Here is a 15625-nt window from a genome sequence, read left to right on the forward strand (position 1 = left end):
AGAGCTGTAAAAGGGATAATTGTTTTACAATCATGGGTTTAGGGCCTGGGCACTGGGAGGGGCCCTGTGGGGTTTGGGTGGGCTGCAGCTATTGCGGGTGTTTGAGGTGTGGGAAAGGGAATGAAGAGGCTGCAGGAACCCCTCTGTGGGGCAGAGCCAGGGCGAGCTGCTCCCTCTGCCCCATCCCTGCCTTGAGGTGACACAGACACCAAAAACCTTGCCCAAATTGGGCTGAAACGACCCCAGAGTGGGAGAAACTAAAAAAGGAGGTGGTTTTCCACGGTTAACCTTTTGGCAGTAAAGACAGAGGGACTTTATGACGCTTTCTGTGATTTTTGCAGGGATTTTATTTCATGTAGCTTTTTGGGCAAGCCGTGCTGCTGGGCGCTGCTGGAAGTTTGGGAAGCTCACGGTGCGTTCCGCTGGGAACGGCGGCTGCTCTTCCCCCGCAGCCTCGGGGTGTGGGGCACTCGGGGGCCTCGCCAGGACCAGGGAGGAGCCGCGGTCGGTGGGAGCCGGTGCGGGGAGAGGGGAGCGGGGTCCGTCCCACCGGGCGCTGTCCCCGCGTCCCCGCTCCGCCTGTACGGCACCGCCCGATGGGCGCCGCCATGACGCCGTACGGACAGCGGGACCCCTGGGGGCCGCCATGCTGCCGCGCGCATGCGCAGTGCCCGGCCGAGCGTCTCCATTGAGAAGAATGAGGGGCAAGGGGCGGAGCCAAGGCGCGAGGAGCCGCCGGGGGGGCGGGGCTGCGCTCCGGGGCTCCGGCCATGGCCACAGTGGATGCCGAGGTGAGTGAGAGCGGCGGCGTCCATCTACCCGGGCGGGGGGAAGGAAGATGGGGGAGCGTGGAGTGGTATCGCCCAGGGCCAGGCGGGTTCTGTCGGAGGCCGGGAGGGGGGCCGTGCCCCCGCCGCCCCATGGTTCAGTCCAACTCCTCTGAGGGGAAGAATGTGGGAGCTGCTGCCATTGTGTGTAGGGGGGCCCGGGACTCTGTATAAGTTACACCCCTCCACGGTGAGTCAGTGGTATGTGCCATACAGATTCCGGGGCTCCCCCCAATGGGAGCGAGTGCGTGATGCGGAGGCGGGAGGGGGGAGCGGCGGGGCCGCCATCCATGTTCCGGGGCCGCCCCATGCGGCGGGGCGGCGCTGGTGCGGCTCCATCCAGAGCCCGGGGCCCGGCCGGGCGCGGCGGCGGCGGCGGCGGGCGGGCCGGTGCTATGAGCCATGCAGGGTCCGGGGCGGCGGCGGGCGGGAGCCATGCAGGGTCCGGGGCCCGCGGGCGGGAGGAGCCCCCGGGGGAGCCGGGGCTGCGCGTCACGGGGAGCCCGGCCCGGGAGGCGGCGGTCCCGGGGAGCGCGGCCCGGGAATCTGTGCTGGAGCCCGGCCCGGGAGGCGGCGGTCCCGGGGAGCCCGGCCCGGGAATCTGTGCTGGAGCCCGGCCCGGGGGTCCGTGCTCCCGGCGCTGCCGGCCCGCTCCTCAGGGCAGCGCTTCGTGCCTCCCCTGAGCCCCGCCGACCCGCCGGGGCTGTCCCGAGCGCGGCCGGGGCTGCCCTGCCCGTGCCCTGCCGTCCAGTCACGGATCGGTTCGGGTTGGAAGGGAGCGGAGATCCGGTCCAGCCCTGCCGTGGCACCTGCCGCCATCCGCGGCTGCTCCGAGCGCCGTCCGGCCTGACCCGGGGCGCTGCGGGGATCCGGGAGCAGCCGCCGCATCCCGGGGGTGGCGGTGCCCGCAGAGCCCCTGTCACCCGCCGGGCTCGGGGACACCGGCCCCACAGCCCCGGGAGAAACGCGGGGTGACGGCAGCGGCGCTGCGGCCCTGCCCAGAGATGCGAGGGCACACGGGGCTCCTTGTGCCGGCCCGGCCTCCTGCCCCGGCTGTGCGGAGAATATAAACTTGTCTGTGCCCTCAGGTGAACGCTGGAGAGCAGCTGGGCTGGCTGTGAGCCTTGGTGCACAGAGAGAGCCACCAGGTAATGACACAGGTGTGCATCGTACACAGGCTGTGACACAGGTGTGCAGTTGTACAGAGGCTGTCATACAGGTGTGTATCATACACGGGTTGTCATACAGGTGTGCATTGTGCACAGACTGATACCGGTGTACACTCGTGTATGGACTGTCATACAGGTGTATAGCTATGCAGAGATGTCATACAGGTGTGCATTGTGCACAGGCTGTCACACAGGTGTGCACTTGTACAGAGACTGTCACACAGGTGTGCATTGTGCACAGGCTGTCACACAGGTGTGCACTTGTACAGAGACTGTCATACAGGTGTGCACTTGTACAGAGGCTGTCACACAGGTGTGCATTGTGCACAGGCTGTCACACAGGTGTGCATTGTGCACAGGCTGTCACACAGGTGCGCACTTGTACAGAAACTGTCATACAGGTGTGCACTTGTACAGAGGCTGTCACACAGGTGTGCATTGTGCACAGGCTGTCACACAGGTGTGCACTTGTACAGAGGCTGTCATACAGGTGTACAGTCATTCAGAGACTGTCATACAGGTGTGCATTGTACACGGGCTGTGACACAGGTGTACAGAGGCTGTCATAGAGTTGTGCATTGTGCACAGGTTATAACACAAGTGTACATTTGTACACAGACTGTCATACAGATATGCACTGTACACAGACTATGATCCAGGTGTGCACTCGTGTATAGACTGTAATCCAGGTGTACATCTGTACAGAGGCTGTCATACAGGTGTGCTCTGTACACAGACTAATACAGGTGTACACTCGTATGGACTGTTATACAGGTGTACAGTCGTTCAGAGGCTGTCATAGAGGTGTGCATCGTGCACAGGCTGTCATACAGGTGTGCAGTCATTCAGACTGTCATGCAGGTGTGCATTGTGCACAGGTTATAACACAGATGTGCACTTGTATGCAGACTATGATACAGGTGTGCACTGTACACAGTAATAGAAGTGTACAGTTGTGCATAGGCTATAATACAGGTGCACACATATGTACAGGCCATAGTACAGGTGTGCATCGTTGCCAGACTGTCATACAGCTGTGCATCATACACAGGCTGTCACACAGGTGTGCTCTTGTACAAAGACTGTCATACAGGTGTGCACTGTGCACAGGCTGTCACACAGGTGTGCACTTGTACAGAGATGTCATACAGGTGTGCACTGTGCACAGGCTGTCACACAGGTGTGCACTTGTACAAAGACTGTCATACACGTGTGCACTGTGCACAGGCTGTGATCCAGCTGTGCATCATAGGCTGATCCCGGTGCACACTTGTGTACAGACCAGCTGGAGCTTGTGCCCACAGCCAGGTGTGGTCACTGATGTGGGCCCAGCCAGGTGTGCCAGGCTGGCTGCTGCCTTTCCCAGCTCTCTCTTGTTGACAGGGCTGTGCTCTGGCCCAGAATGTCTGCCCTGTGTGGGGTGAGGTTTGGCACAGCAGGTGACACCGGCAGAGCTTTGGAAGTGCTGCAGACAGCTTGGATTTATCACTCAGGCAGGATTCCCATCATTGTTGCAGGCAGATTGTCCAAGGCTTCCTTTATGTTTTCTGTTCCATCCCAATTGTCCTGATCCTGCTGCCTTTCCCTGGTGCTTTTGCAGAGGATGAGTGTTAATTTTTCCCTGTGACAGAGGAATCAGCCCTTGAGTGCCTCTGTGACTCTGTGGTCCAGTTTTGCTTCCAGGAGAATGGCACGGCTGTAACTGGGGCAGGAGTTGGCTCATAGCTCATCAGCTCCTAATGCACAGGTCAGTCCAAGCCCTGCAGAGGTTTTATTTTGGGAAGCACCTCCCAGGAGCCCTGGCTGGGTCTGCCCTGTGAGCAGAGCGTTAAGAACCACTGCTCTCCGAGTCTGGCAGAGTATCCCCAGATGTTGCTGTGGGTTATGGGAGGGAGCAGTGACTCATTTGGAGTTTAATTCCTCCCCTCCCCCATGAACTCAGTTCTGTCTGAAGCCAGATCTTGCTTATACCCCTCTGAGGCCAGAGGGGCAGAGGGGAGGAAGTTGGTGTAAGTCAGACTGGAATGTGGGGACTGGAGGAGAAGCTCTTTGCTTCCCCAGAGCTGGTGTGGGAGAGCAAGGAAAAACATCCCACATCCACCGTGTTCTGCCAGGTGCAAGATGGAATTGTTTCACTTGGTTAAGAGAGGTGCAGAGCTGTGTTTTTGGGAGGAGATCCTTGCTCCCAGCAAAGTGCTGGGAGGGAGTGGGCAGGTTGGGAAGGTGATGTCTGTGTGTCTGCAGGGAGTGCCCAACTGAACTCCAGACAAAAACTCCCAGTCTAGAACAGCTTCTTGCCAGATATTAGTGTTAATGGGTGAGGGAGGATCTCTTTAAACAACAAGTTCTTGCTAAATCCTGTGACCTTCAGTTGTTTTTCTCTTCTGTTACCTGTCCCAGGTGATCTGTGTTGATGCATGGCTGTGCTGTGGTCCTTTGGTGCAGTAACCACGAGGCTGCAGAAAAATCTGATTTTGCTGTTGGATCTCTAGTAGATATCTTGTATGCAGTCCAGTTTGGAGTTGTTAGGTGCTTCAGACCTACTGCACTAAAGTTTAAACTTTAAGGAACTGAGATTTGAGGAATTGAGCTTTGCTCTGCCAGCATGTTCATCAGATTTAGTGCTGATCCTCCAGTTTGCATCAGTTTGCTGGAGAGCTGCCCTTGTGTTTGTGTGTTTCCCAAAATCCTTGTTGGATGCAAGTTTGAAGTTCAAGCTGTGGTGTTTTTCCTGGGGCTCGTGGTGACCTGGGCAGGCTGGTGCAGGAAGTGAGGTGCGTGTGTGGCTTTGAGTGAAGTGGTTCCCTTAGAAGTCACGCTGCATTTTTCATCATTTTTTTTCCCCTTCTGTCTGTTCAGATCTGTAAAATCTCTCTTCTGGAGGTGCAGCTTTGATCTCTAAAGCGACGAGCTGGCAGAGCGGGCAGAATTCCTGGCTGGGGCTGGATCTGGGATGGACTCAGCACCCAGCAGCTCCCCACGCTGGGGCTGATTTGGGGTGGACTCAGCACCCAGCAGCTCCCCATGCTGGGGCTGGATTTGGGATGGACTCAGCACCCAGCAGCTCCCCATGCTGGGGCTGGATTTGGGATGGACTCAGCACCCAGCAGCTCCCCACGCTGGGGCTGAGCAGTTCTCAGCTCAGCAGTGATGCTGAGGCCTCTCCCTGGCTTTGATCCCAGCTGTCATCCCCTCCAGCCAGCACTGGGAGCTCCCTGAGCCCCCTGCCAGCTCAGTCACCTCCCCACAGCATCAAGGGACAACATTTCCCTGGCTCTGCCTGGACTGAGGCTCCTGCAGCCGGTGCTGAGTGCAGGAGGGATCCCAGGAGCAGCCAGGAGCTGGGAGCAGTGAGCAGGGAGGGAAGAGCTGCAGATTGCCACTCTGTGTCTGCCAGGTGTCTCACCATCCAGCTCTGCTTTCAGGCCTGCCCTCGCTCATTCCCTCCTGCCAGTCAGGAGAGGCCTCTGTGGTTTTTAATTCACATCCCATTTCAGTCACTTCTCTCTCACCTGGTGTGTTTCAAACCCCACCACTCCTCCTCGGAGCTGTGTCCTGCAGGGCAGCTGCTTCCCTGGGGATCCTGAGGGCTCTGAGGTGTGTTCACACCACACTGAGCACACACAGCACACCTGTGTGTCACTTGTGTTGCATTTCTCCTGGGGCACCACGTTAATACATTTTAAGTGTGTCTTTGGACAGAGAAATAAGGTTCCCCCCCGTCGTCCTGATACTCATAAGGAGGTTTTAGAACTTTTTTGAAGTAGGGGGGTTACTTTGTTAACAAGATTATAATTACACACAGCCCTGGCCCTGGCAAAGTCTTACCCTATGTCAAATGGGTGCTAACTTTTATGTTTTACATGAATTCTTACTTGTTGTGGGCTGGCAAAGGCCCGTGGGGAACTCATCCTTTTCTTCCATCTAGAGGAACTTTAATAATAACAGAATGAGCAAATACGACTTGTGAAGCTTTAAGAAAGCCTTAGAAGTGCCCTTCAACTGTGCTAAGCTGATGTGACTGAGCCAATGTGACTGAAGAGAGCATCTGAAGAGCATTTTGTCAGTCGAGGCAGAATCAAAGGCCTGGGTTATACTTTAAATAAACTCTTCCAATATAATTATGCTGGCAGGAGAGAATGATTTTTCATTTCTTCTTGCTGAAATTGTAATAAAAGTCCTTGCTGTGGATGCAGCTTTATTAGTTTAGAGGTGATCCCAGACCAAGGTGGCTTATTTTTTGCTTTTCAAAGCAGAGCCTTGGTCTCCCATTTGAGGAGTTTTGCCCACTTAGTTCTCTGTCAGGAATACAAAGGAATTGCTCTCCCACTGCTGTGTCAGCAGAAGCCCTGGGAGAGATGCAATTACCAGCAAAACCCCAACAGCAACAAGGGGAAGAAGCAGCTCCTCCATGCAGGGAGCCCCTTGGAGTCTCTGGAGAGGGATCCTTTCCCTGGGAGCAGCTGAGTGAGGAGGGCACGAGCATCCCTGAGCCAGTGCTGGAGCCCTGGGTGCCCCATCTCCAAACGTGCACCAGGGCAGCTGGTACTGGGTGTTCAGGGGCTGATCTGGAGTGCCACTCTGAGGCCTTGCTCTTTATCAGCTTGCCTGGCTTTTTGTGCTCTGTCTCTTCCCCTCTCCTCCCCAGAAATGTTCTGCCCTGTGGGAAATGGATTTATAGCAAATTCTCAAAACCTGACAGAAGGTTCACATAGTATCTGTATGCAAACCTTAATATAAGAAATGCTGAAATTTTCTATAAATTCATTTTCCACAATTCCCCTCTTGCTTTTCCCTGGCAAAGCGCTGGTTTGGGCCACTGCATTCCAGAGAAGGAGGAGGTGAGAGGAGGATTGTGTTTTGTGCAGGACTGTGAGAGGTTCAAGGAGTCTGTTTGGGTGCTTCAAGACACATTTTGCTGGAGAGTTCTCTCTTCCTGACTGTTGTGGAAGCCAGAGGTCACCACGGAGCTCAGGCAGCTGTGTGTGGATCAGGTGGAACAGGGAGCAGTCCTCTGAGTCTGTGCTCCCTTGATGTGGGGCTGTGTGAGAAGGGACATCCCATTGCTGATGGCTGGAGTCTGCTTGAAGTGGTAAAGTGAATCCAACAGGGAGTGAAGAGTTTGGTGTGGCCCTCCTAGCTTTGGGAAGTTCATAAACCCAGAATAAACCATGTTTGGAGGAATGCTCAGTGTGGTATTGCTGTGTCTGAAATAGAAAAGCTTTTCAAAGCTTTGCTGCTTTTAAGTAAGACTTTGTAGCATGGCAAAGTATTGAGCACATCCAGCACATCCTCTTTTCAAGTAGGAAATGTTGCTCCAGGAGGATTCCTGTTTCCTTAATGCCCAGCACAATCCCCACCATTGTTTTGCCATTTGCTTCTGCCTCAGCCTGGGTTTCCCTTTGGGATGGTTCAAAGCTGCTGCCTGGCTGATGGCACAGGCAAATCCTGAGCCAGGTGAGCCCACCTGAGCTGCCTGTGTGTACCAGGGGCTCCTTGGGGGTGGGGATGGGCTATTGAATATTAAATCCATCCTTTTCAGTGTCTCCTTCTGGCAGGAGAGCTCTCTGAGGCAGTGTCAGTTCAGGACAGGAAGATGCTGAGTGGCAGAGCAGAAAATTCAGGTCCACTTCTGTTTGCATAAGGCTGATCATCCTGCAGAGCCAGCACATGGACCGGGGGGAAATTTGCAGGTGGTGCAGCTGGGAAGGAAGTAAATAAGGAGCAAGATAACCAGGCTGACATGGAAAAACCCAAAATAAAGCCAGGTAAGTGACTGAACGTTCCAGGGAAATGTGAAATTTTGCGAACAGGGATAAAAATAATGACAGTGATTATATGTCCTTGGGTCAGCTGGGCCAGAACTTGCTCCAGAAGGTGCTGTGAGCTCAGTGCAGCATTTACAGCAGCAGCAGGACCAGGGAGCTGAGCTGAACGGGGATCAGAGGTGCTCAAAGACAGTGCAGATACATTCCTTGTGGTGTGGGAGAGCCAGTCCAGGAGCCCTGGGATGCTGCAGCAGCACTGCCTGCTCCTGCTGCCCTCGGTGGTGAAAAGAAGAGGAATGAGGTGTTTATTGCTTTGGGGGCAGGCAGGGTGAACCTGATGGGCTGAGCCATCCCTAGAGAAGGGAGCAGGGCATGAGGGCACCTCCGTGGAGAGGGAATGGCAGTCCAGGTGTCCGAGCTGCTGCAGGCTGGGCTGGGGCCCTTATTGTGGTGAAAGTTCTTCAGACTGCTGCTTCAGGCTTTTAATTAATTTGGAGCTCAAGTGCAGATGTGGACAGAAGGATTTGAGCATGTTGTCTTGCAAAAGGGAGCCCTGATCTCCCCAGGCTCTTGGCCATGACCTGCAGGTGCATTTGAGTACAACCCTGAGAGCAATTAAATACATATTTCCCTCCTTTTCATTTTTAGAGCATCAGCTCCTGGTTTCTTGAGAATCTGAGCTGCCTTCTTCCTCTCCAGTTGCACATTTCCAATCCTTGCAGTTTCAGAGGAAGTTTTAATAGGTAATTTCTCCCACAGGCTCAAAGCCAGAAAGCAAATTACCCCAGTGCTTTATCCAACTTCAGTGGGAATTGGGGATGTTTCATACTGCTGACCCAGAGCATTCAGAAGCTCTGCTTCTCTCAAAAATCATAATATTGTTTCAAGAAGTGGGAAATTAAACATGCACATGGTAGAAGACTTAGAAAGGATTAATGGGTTTCAAAATTACATGCTTCATCCAGCTGCTGATTTGGGAATTGAAAGCATGCCTGTTGCAGAATTGGGAGGGAGGTACTGAAACGCGGTGTTCCTCAGCATCCAGTGAATGCAAATATCCCAAATCTGTGCTTCCAAAGCCTTGCCCAATTGCCAGACTGACTCCAGGTTTGATGCTGGATTAGCTCAGCCCAGGTGGGAGCAGCTGGGTGGGAAAGCCCTCTGTATATTTTATTTTGTCTTCCCTGCAGTTTAATTTGTCCTCTCTTGATTATCTCAGCTCCTGGGGTGTCACCCAAGGCATGTTTTTAGGCTGCTTTGACTGAAGTTCATTCCCTGTGTGTGAGTTTTGCTTTAGGCACATGGAAGGGACTCATGGAAGGTGCTGGAGGCTCCTCTTGGCTCCTCCTGCCTTGTGAGGATATTTGGGGCAGCACCTCCAGCCTGGAGGTCACTGGGACCTGCACTAAATAGGAGATGGATATTGAAGTCACTTGCATTTTTGGGACCTGGGAAATTATCTTACTGTTTTATTGCATTTCTTATGTCCACTGGGGTTGGCAGCAAATTTACAGCCTGTCAAGTGTGGGTTTGGAGGTGTAAAGTAGAGAATATTTGTGTTTGGGAGATTAAAGCATTAACAATGGGCTGGTAGCTGGTTTGTGTGGTTCCATGTAGGATCCTTGCATTTTGCACATTAACCTCCAGATTATGAGAATCTAAAACATGAGTTTTATTAATTGAAGAGTATTGTTAATATTTGATGGCTTAAATCAACACCCAGAAGGCTCTGCAAAAAGCACCACTGCTGAACTGGTAACCAAGACATGAGGTGCTTTTAATTGCAAACTTGTTTGTGATGGCTCTGTGTTTTAGTGTTAAGGGTCTGTGAATCCCATACATTAGAAATCCTTTTGTTGTTTGGATTAGGAATGGTGTTCTTTAGTTTTGCTAGGCTAGATTCAGATGGGTGCTTTAATGCCTTCTTAATATGCAAAGGTGATTGTTTGTAAGGTGTCCTGTCGGGCCTGGAGGTGACATCTGGAATATTTAATCCTTTTTGCCACACTCCGAGGACAAACAAGGACTGTTCCTTTAAAGATGGCCCTCAGATGAGCTGGAATATTTCCTCTTGCTGTAGTGCCAGCTCCTGTAGCTCCGGGAGAATGTGTGGAGAGGTGAGGTGAAGGTCCTGCCTTTAATTGACATCCCCCTGCACCAGAGCAATGCCACCAGTGAGCAGACAAACTGCAGCTCTGTCTGCTTTGAATTTGGGAATTCACAGTGCCAGGAGCTGCCGGCGTGCAGCGTTGGGAAAGGCCAGCGAGGGGGGATCATATTCTGTCTTTTATTTCCACTCTGCTTTCTAGGAGCTGCAAGTTGTATTTCTCATGGATTTTTTTCCAAGATTTTTAAAAGATTTCTGCCACACACAGTGAACTCCACGCCTATCTCGCATTTCTTCTGGGTTTTTATTGTGAGGTTTGTTGTTTCCTTCCCTGTAGAATGTGCCCTTTGTGCTGGTGATCTGGTTATGTTCTTGTGTTTCTAGGAGTTTGCCTTTGATAAGAGCACGTTGGTATTAATCATTTATGGCTTTTATTAAAACCTTATTGGTTTGATGTTTTCTCAGCCTTCCAGACTGCCCTCACAGAGGCTGCTTTATAGACATCATTTATCTCCTGCCCCTGGCTGACAGCAGCCCCAAATTTTCCCTCCTCCTGCAGATGCTGGTGCTTTGTGCAGGGAGGACGTGCACATTGTGTGGCTGTTGCTGCTGGGATTGTGGCTCGTGTGTGGGCTGGAATTGGGGCTTGAGGCTGTGTCAGTGACATGGGACACACGGATTGTCTCCATGCTTATCCCCATCCCCTCCCCATCCCATGCCATCCCATCCCCATCCCCACTCAGCGTGTAGCTCAGGTTCTGACCCGGTGTGATCCCAGGGCTGTGCAAGAGGAGGAGAAGGGCAGGAGGTGATGAGGATTGAGGCTGATCTGTCAGGTCTGGGCCTTGGCCAGTGATGGCAAGTTTCACCAGCCAACTTGCCTTTCTTCTCCAGGCCTTTGTTCCCAGCCACGCTTCCCATGAAAGGCAGGAGCAGCGGCTGCTCCATTGGCTGCAGGAATCCTCCTCCCCACAGCCCTGCAGGGATGAGCCCCAGGGCTGCCCTGGGGCTGGGAGCCCCGGGCTAGCACTTGTGGGGTGCCCAAGGTGCCTGCTTGTGACAGGGAGGAGAACCAGCTGGGAGGGGGAATTTCCATTGTCTAGGAAATCCTCGGATGAGCCTCAGCACCCTGTGCCTCGTTAGGGTGGGCAGACCCTAAGGAAATGGTTTGGATATTCCCAGTGAGCTCCCAAGAACAGGGAGGTTTGATCTGGTTCCCCCAACTCGTGACCCAGCAGCTTGAGGCCGACGTGGGCAGAGCTGCAGAATTTGCAGACGTGGCCAAAGAGCTGCAGGAGGAGGAGGAGGCCCTGTGTCTGTGTATTTATACTCTGCATGACCAGGGATAGCCAAAACTCTTCTTTAAATGACCAAAACTCCACAAGTGTATGTTGGTGTGGGGCTGCCAAGAGTACCTCCTGATGCAATAGTGTCTGCTGTAAGGAGATGTGAATGTTTGTCCCGGTGACTCAGAGCCCTCCCTGCCCCATGGTGATGCTGATGCAGTTGCTGATGCCTGCCAAAGCAAGCAGTCCACACAAGGAGATTAGACAACACTCCCTGCCCCCCTGCTGGGGGCTCCTTAACATTTCCTTGCCCATGTATTATTAATTAAGCTAATTTTTATTGTCCTGTAAGTGTGGAGGGTTCTTTGCATGCTCAGAGCTTGTGTCCTAGGGTTCCTGAAGCATGGAACCATGTGTGAAACGTGGCTTGGACTGTGTGGTTGAGCATTGAGGAAAGGTAAATCTATGGTTGGGTTTTTTTTTCTCTCTTAGCAGCTGCCTGGCTTCATGTCTGGGGCTGGGGAGTGTGGTGCTGTCTGAGCAGGGGGCTGAGGAAACGCTGTCTCTGCAGAATAGTGCAGACAGACAATGGGACTTAAGTGCAAGCAGAGTTTGCAGCATTGACCCTCCATAAGACAGAAGATTACCCAGGCTGGAGTATTATATTAAAAAGAGTTTTGGGACCTGATCCAAACCTACAGAAGTCGGGGAGGGATTTGCCATCAGCTGCAGTGAGAGCAGCCTCCCTGCAGTGTACCCAGGCAATGGGGCAGGCAGCAGCTTAAACAAAAGAAGTTAAAGAAGTGTCCAGGCAAGGCTGGTTGAGGTTTTGTTGCCTGAGGTGCTTTTCCCAGCTGTAAAACAGAGGTAATTTTTTCTTAAAGTTCAGAGGTTTGACTTGGTGTTGGATGCCTTTAACTAGAATTGTTGAAGAACTGCTGAATGTTAATTTTTAAATGTAGAGATTATCTTTGTTAGGTAAGAGATGGCGAGTTACATAACGGTCACTATTATATATCTGCTTTGGTTTTGGGCTTTGTTCCTTGACATTGTGGCCAGGCCTGATGAAGGGAATAGACAACTTCTAGAAGCACTTTGTAAAGTATGAACTATTTGTGATCAAAGCCAGTGGGACTCTGAAGGTTCAGCTCCTCATCTTGGACTTGTGATAGCAGCCTTGGATTCACCTTGAAAATGGGACCTGTGATCTTTCAAATGTTCTTATTTTGTTCTTAAATTAGGCTAATGCATCCTGTTCCAGCCAGTGCAATTATTAACAAACCTGGGCAATTATGACATTTATTGTACAGACATTCTCTGCTCCTTGCTAGGAAAAATACACTTTTAATAAACAAATCCACTTTGACAACCTGTCGAGGACTTTTCTAAAGCAAAATTGAAAGAGTCACCTCAGTGACCTTTCTTTTCTGTTCTGTTGTGTTTGGATTTTTTGCGTTGTCTTGCAAGAGTGCAGCAGCTGCAGCTGGAGGTTCAGGCCCAGTTTCAGAGGGCAGGGGAGTTCAGGAAAGCAGGGAGGGGATCCCAAGGGCTGTATGCCCCCACCAGCATCCCCTGCCCTGCTGTCTCACAGTGCAGCATCCTCCCAGCCACAGGCTGCATCTGGCCTTGCAGAAACCCTGGGAAAAGCTCTGCTCTCTTGGTTGGTTCAGCTGTCTTACTTTTTATTTTTTTTTAAATGAGGAAAAGCCCTGAATGTTTTGGTACAAATTCTCAGTGCTGACAAAACAATGTGGTTGCTCAGCCTGGGTAGGATCCACTCCATTGTGGGCACCAGGAGTTCAAGGCAGATCTTAAATCATACATTAACCTTCCTCTCCAGCAAATCAGCTTTGTTTGGCTCTGGGCACCCGAGTGGGAAGGAGTGTGTTATATTCAGTACTAGAAATTAAATTGCATAGAGGGAAAATCAGCCAGGATTGTTTTCTCACTGCATTATCAGAACTGTGTGAAGGTTTGGCCAATGGAGGGTTGTGCTAACTGGAAGTATCCCTGTGTGTCACATCACCCAGGGAGGAAGGGCAGGAGGAAAGAGAGGGTTTCCTGCCTCTGCCAGACATTCCCTGCTCCTGAGTATCCCAACAGATTATTCTTCCCTTGGCACACAAGCCACCTCTGCAAGGGAATTCCCAGAAGAATGAGTAACCACAGACTCACTGGATCAATCAGGGTGGAAGGACCACAGTGGCTTATCAGGCCCATTTCTTTCTGTGGGAATACTTGAATCAAAATGGTTGTTAATCTCCATGTGAGTTGAGCAGTGAGTTTTCCCAAGCTGAGTTTCAGAGCTGTAACCACTGCCATTATCTGGGTGCCGTGTCTCCTCCCCTGAGCTCCACAGCTGTGCTGTGGCACTGGCACATCTGTCCCTCCCCACAGAGGCTGTATCACCTCACTGCCTGCTGGGCTGGGCAGCTTCTGGGTGGAGCAGTTAACATCTCTTATCTTTTCTAGTGTCATCCTCTGAGCTGCTGATGTGACAGCAGCAGCTTCTCCAGGGACATGGTGCCCAAAATCAGATTAAAACCCCTTTCCTTGCCCTGACAGCCTCCGGGGGTGTGATGAGGGATCTACCTGTGGCATGGGCTGTTTATATGAACACAGTTCCATGGGGGAATAACCCATGGTCCAGGGCAGACCCCAAGCAGGAGCAGGGCAGTGCTGCTGAGGCCTCTGCTCTGGAATTACCCAACGAGGCCATACAGCTGGGTTTGGGACTTGCAAACATTAATGCATCAGAGCAGTAATTACTAATTATGACAGTAACACTATTCCAGAGCATTCAGCACTGCAGGGAGAGCTGTTTGTGGTGGCACAGTGGCACTGGGAACAGGCTGCAGGTCCAGGCCCTGGCTGTGTGGGCAGGTGTGAGCCATGCCTCCATCCAGGAATGCTGCCTCGGAACGCTGTGTGGGTGTCTTGGATGGCTTGAACGTGGCTGCAGTTTTTGCTGGCAAAATTAGCCTTCCTGAGTGAAGTGAGCTGCTTCCATGGCATAAAGATCCTTCTGGATGGGCTCCTGGGCTCCTCCTCAGCAGAGCAGGAAGAAGCAGATGTGATGTGTTTTCCCCTCAGTTACAGGTTTTAGCTGTTGGATTTGTAGAAATAATTGCCAGGATGATCATGGCAGTTCCTTTGCATGTTGGAAGCAATGAGTATTAATGAAGATTGTGTTTGTATAGTGTTGATACCCAGGTTGAAGCTCCTTGTGAGAAGTTTTGGGGCACAGCTGTGTTGATATCAGAACATTCAGGCAGGAGAGCATTTCTGTTGGTCTAACTTTGACCTGTCTCAACAGAACTGTCATGTATAGAGGTGCCTTTATCAGGAATGCCTAAAAAGATGCCAATGTGGATTGATCAGTCTTCAGATCCTTAGATTAATTTATTTCTTTTTTTACGTGATACAGTTCCAGCATTTGTCATTCTGTCTGTTTGAATTTTTGTATTTTTCTGTGGTTTTTGTTTTAATGGGTCAAATGAGGAAGAAGCTATTTTGGAATTGAGAAGCTGGACTGGAGGTGCTAGTTGAGGTGAAGCTGGAGCACATCCCAGTGCTCTGCTCTGTGTGCCATGGGCAAAGTGCATTGCTGAGCAGAGCTCGGAGGGGACAGAGATTCTCCCAGAGCTGTGAGCAGGCACGAGGAGACATCTGAGCATTGATCCTGGGCTGGTTTGGAAGGTCACAGTCACAGCCATGGGTAGCTGGGCCTTGGATCAAGTTGCAGCAGTTTTCCTCAGGTGTGGAGTCTCCCTGAGCAACCTTGGCTCTGTGTTCCAGGGCCAGGCAGGCTCTGCTGCTGGGATCCTCACAGTTCATGTGACTTCTGCACCTCTGAATTTTAATCCAGAGAGGGGAATAAATACTGTTCATCCTCTTTGCTGCTTGGGTCTGTAACCTGTGCAGGTGGTCACAAGGAGGTGAGGCCAGCTCTGAGCCAGGCTTTGAGCCTCACTTCCCTTGAGCTGGTCCTGCCTTTGCTCATTTTCATAATCCACCCTGAGGATTTTTGTGTCTTCATCAGCTTCACTGATGAAGGATTTGCTTAAGCTTTGAAAAAAATTTTTTTTCTTTGGTGCTTCAAGCCAGACACCTGCAGGACATCTCCTGATGCTGCTGCTTGGTTTGTCTGAGTGGTTTGTAATCCCATGTAGCAAATGTGACTCCTGCAAGGGGCTCCCTTTCCTCTCAGAGCCTTCTGGAAGCTGTTGGCAGAGCCAGGGTTAAAGCCACAGGTGCAGATGACAGGAAGACCAGGCACAGAGAGACAGTTTTTGTTGCATAACAAAGGTTGTCTTTAAACTGTGTTCTTTATGATGAGCTACAAATCACAGTTAGCCAGCTCCTTGTGACCAGTATAGTGCAAAGGAATCCAAGTGTATGTGAAGGATCTTCTGAGCTCTTGCAGGGTTCTCCAGGATCAGGATTGGGCTGCAGACAGCTTGATGCT

General features: G+C 51.9%; 1 protein-coding gene across 20 annotated transcripts in view; it reads left to right on the plus strand.

The window, feature by feature from the left end:
* Positions 1 to 631: 631 nt before the first annotated feature.
* Positions 632 to 15625, plus strand: part of EHMT1 (euchromatic histone lysine methyltransferase 1) — a 121259-nt gene continuing 106265 nt past the window's right edge. For 10 of the 20 annotated variants that reach the window (XM_085593772.1, XM_085593768.1, XM_077787832.2 and 7 more), the window contains exon 1: positions 738 to 791. Coding sequence is in view for 10 of the 20 variants with exons in the window: in XM_021542264.4 (XP_021397939.1) it covers positions 771 to 791 (21 nt within the window). In the remaining 10 variants the exon portion in view is untranslated. Of the gene's footprint in view, positions 1018 to 1214; positions 1237 to 1915; positions 2047 to 5144; positions 7765 to 15625 lie in introns of those variants that run through there. The other 10 variants (XM_085593761.1, XM_085593763.1, XM_085593762.1 and 7 more) reach the window with 6 other exon arrangements.

The sequence above is a fragment of the Lonchura striata genome, chromosome 17, assembly GCF_050655825.1.
Source record: "Lonchura striata isolate lonStrDom1 chromosome 17, ASM5065582v1, whole genome shotgun sequence".
Lineage (NCBI taxonomy): Eukaryota > Metazoa > Chordata > Aves > Passeriformes > Estrildidae > Lonchura > Lonchura striata.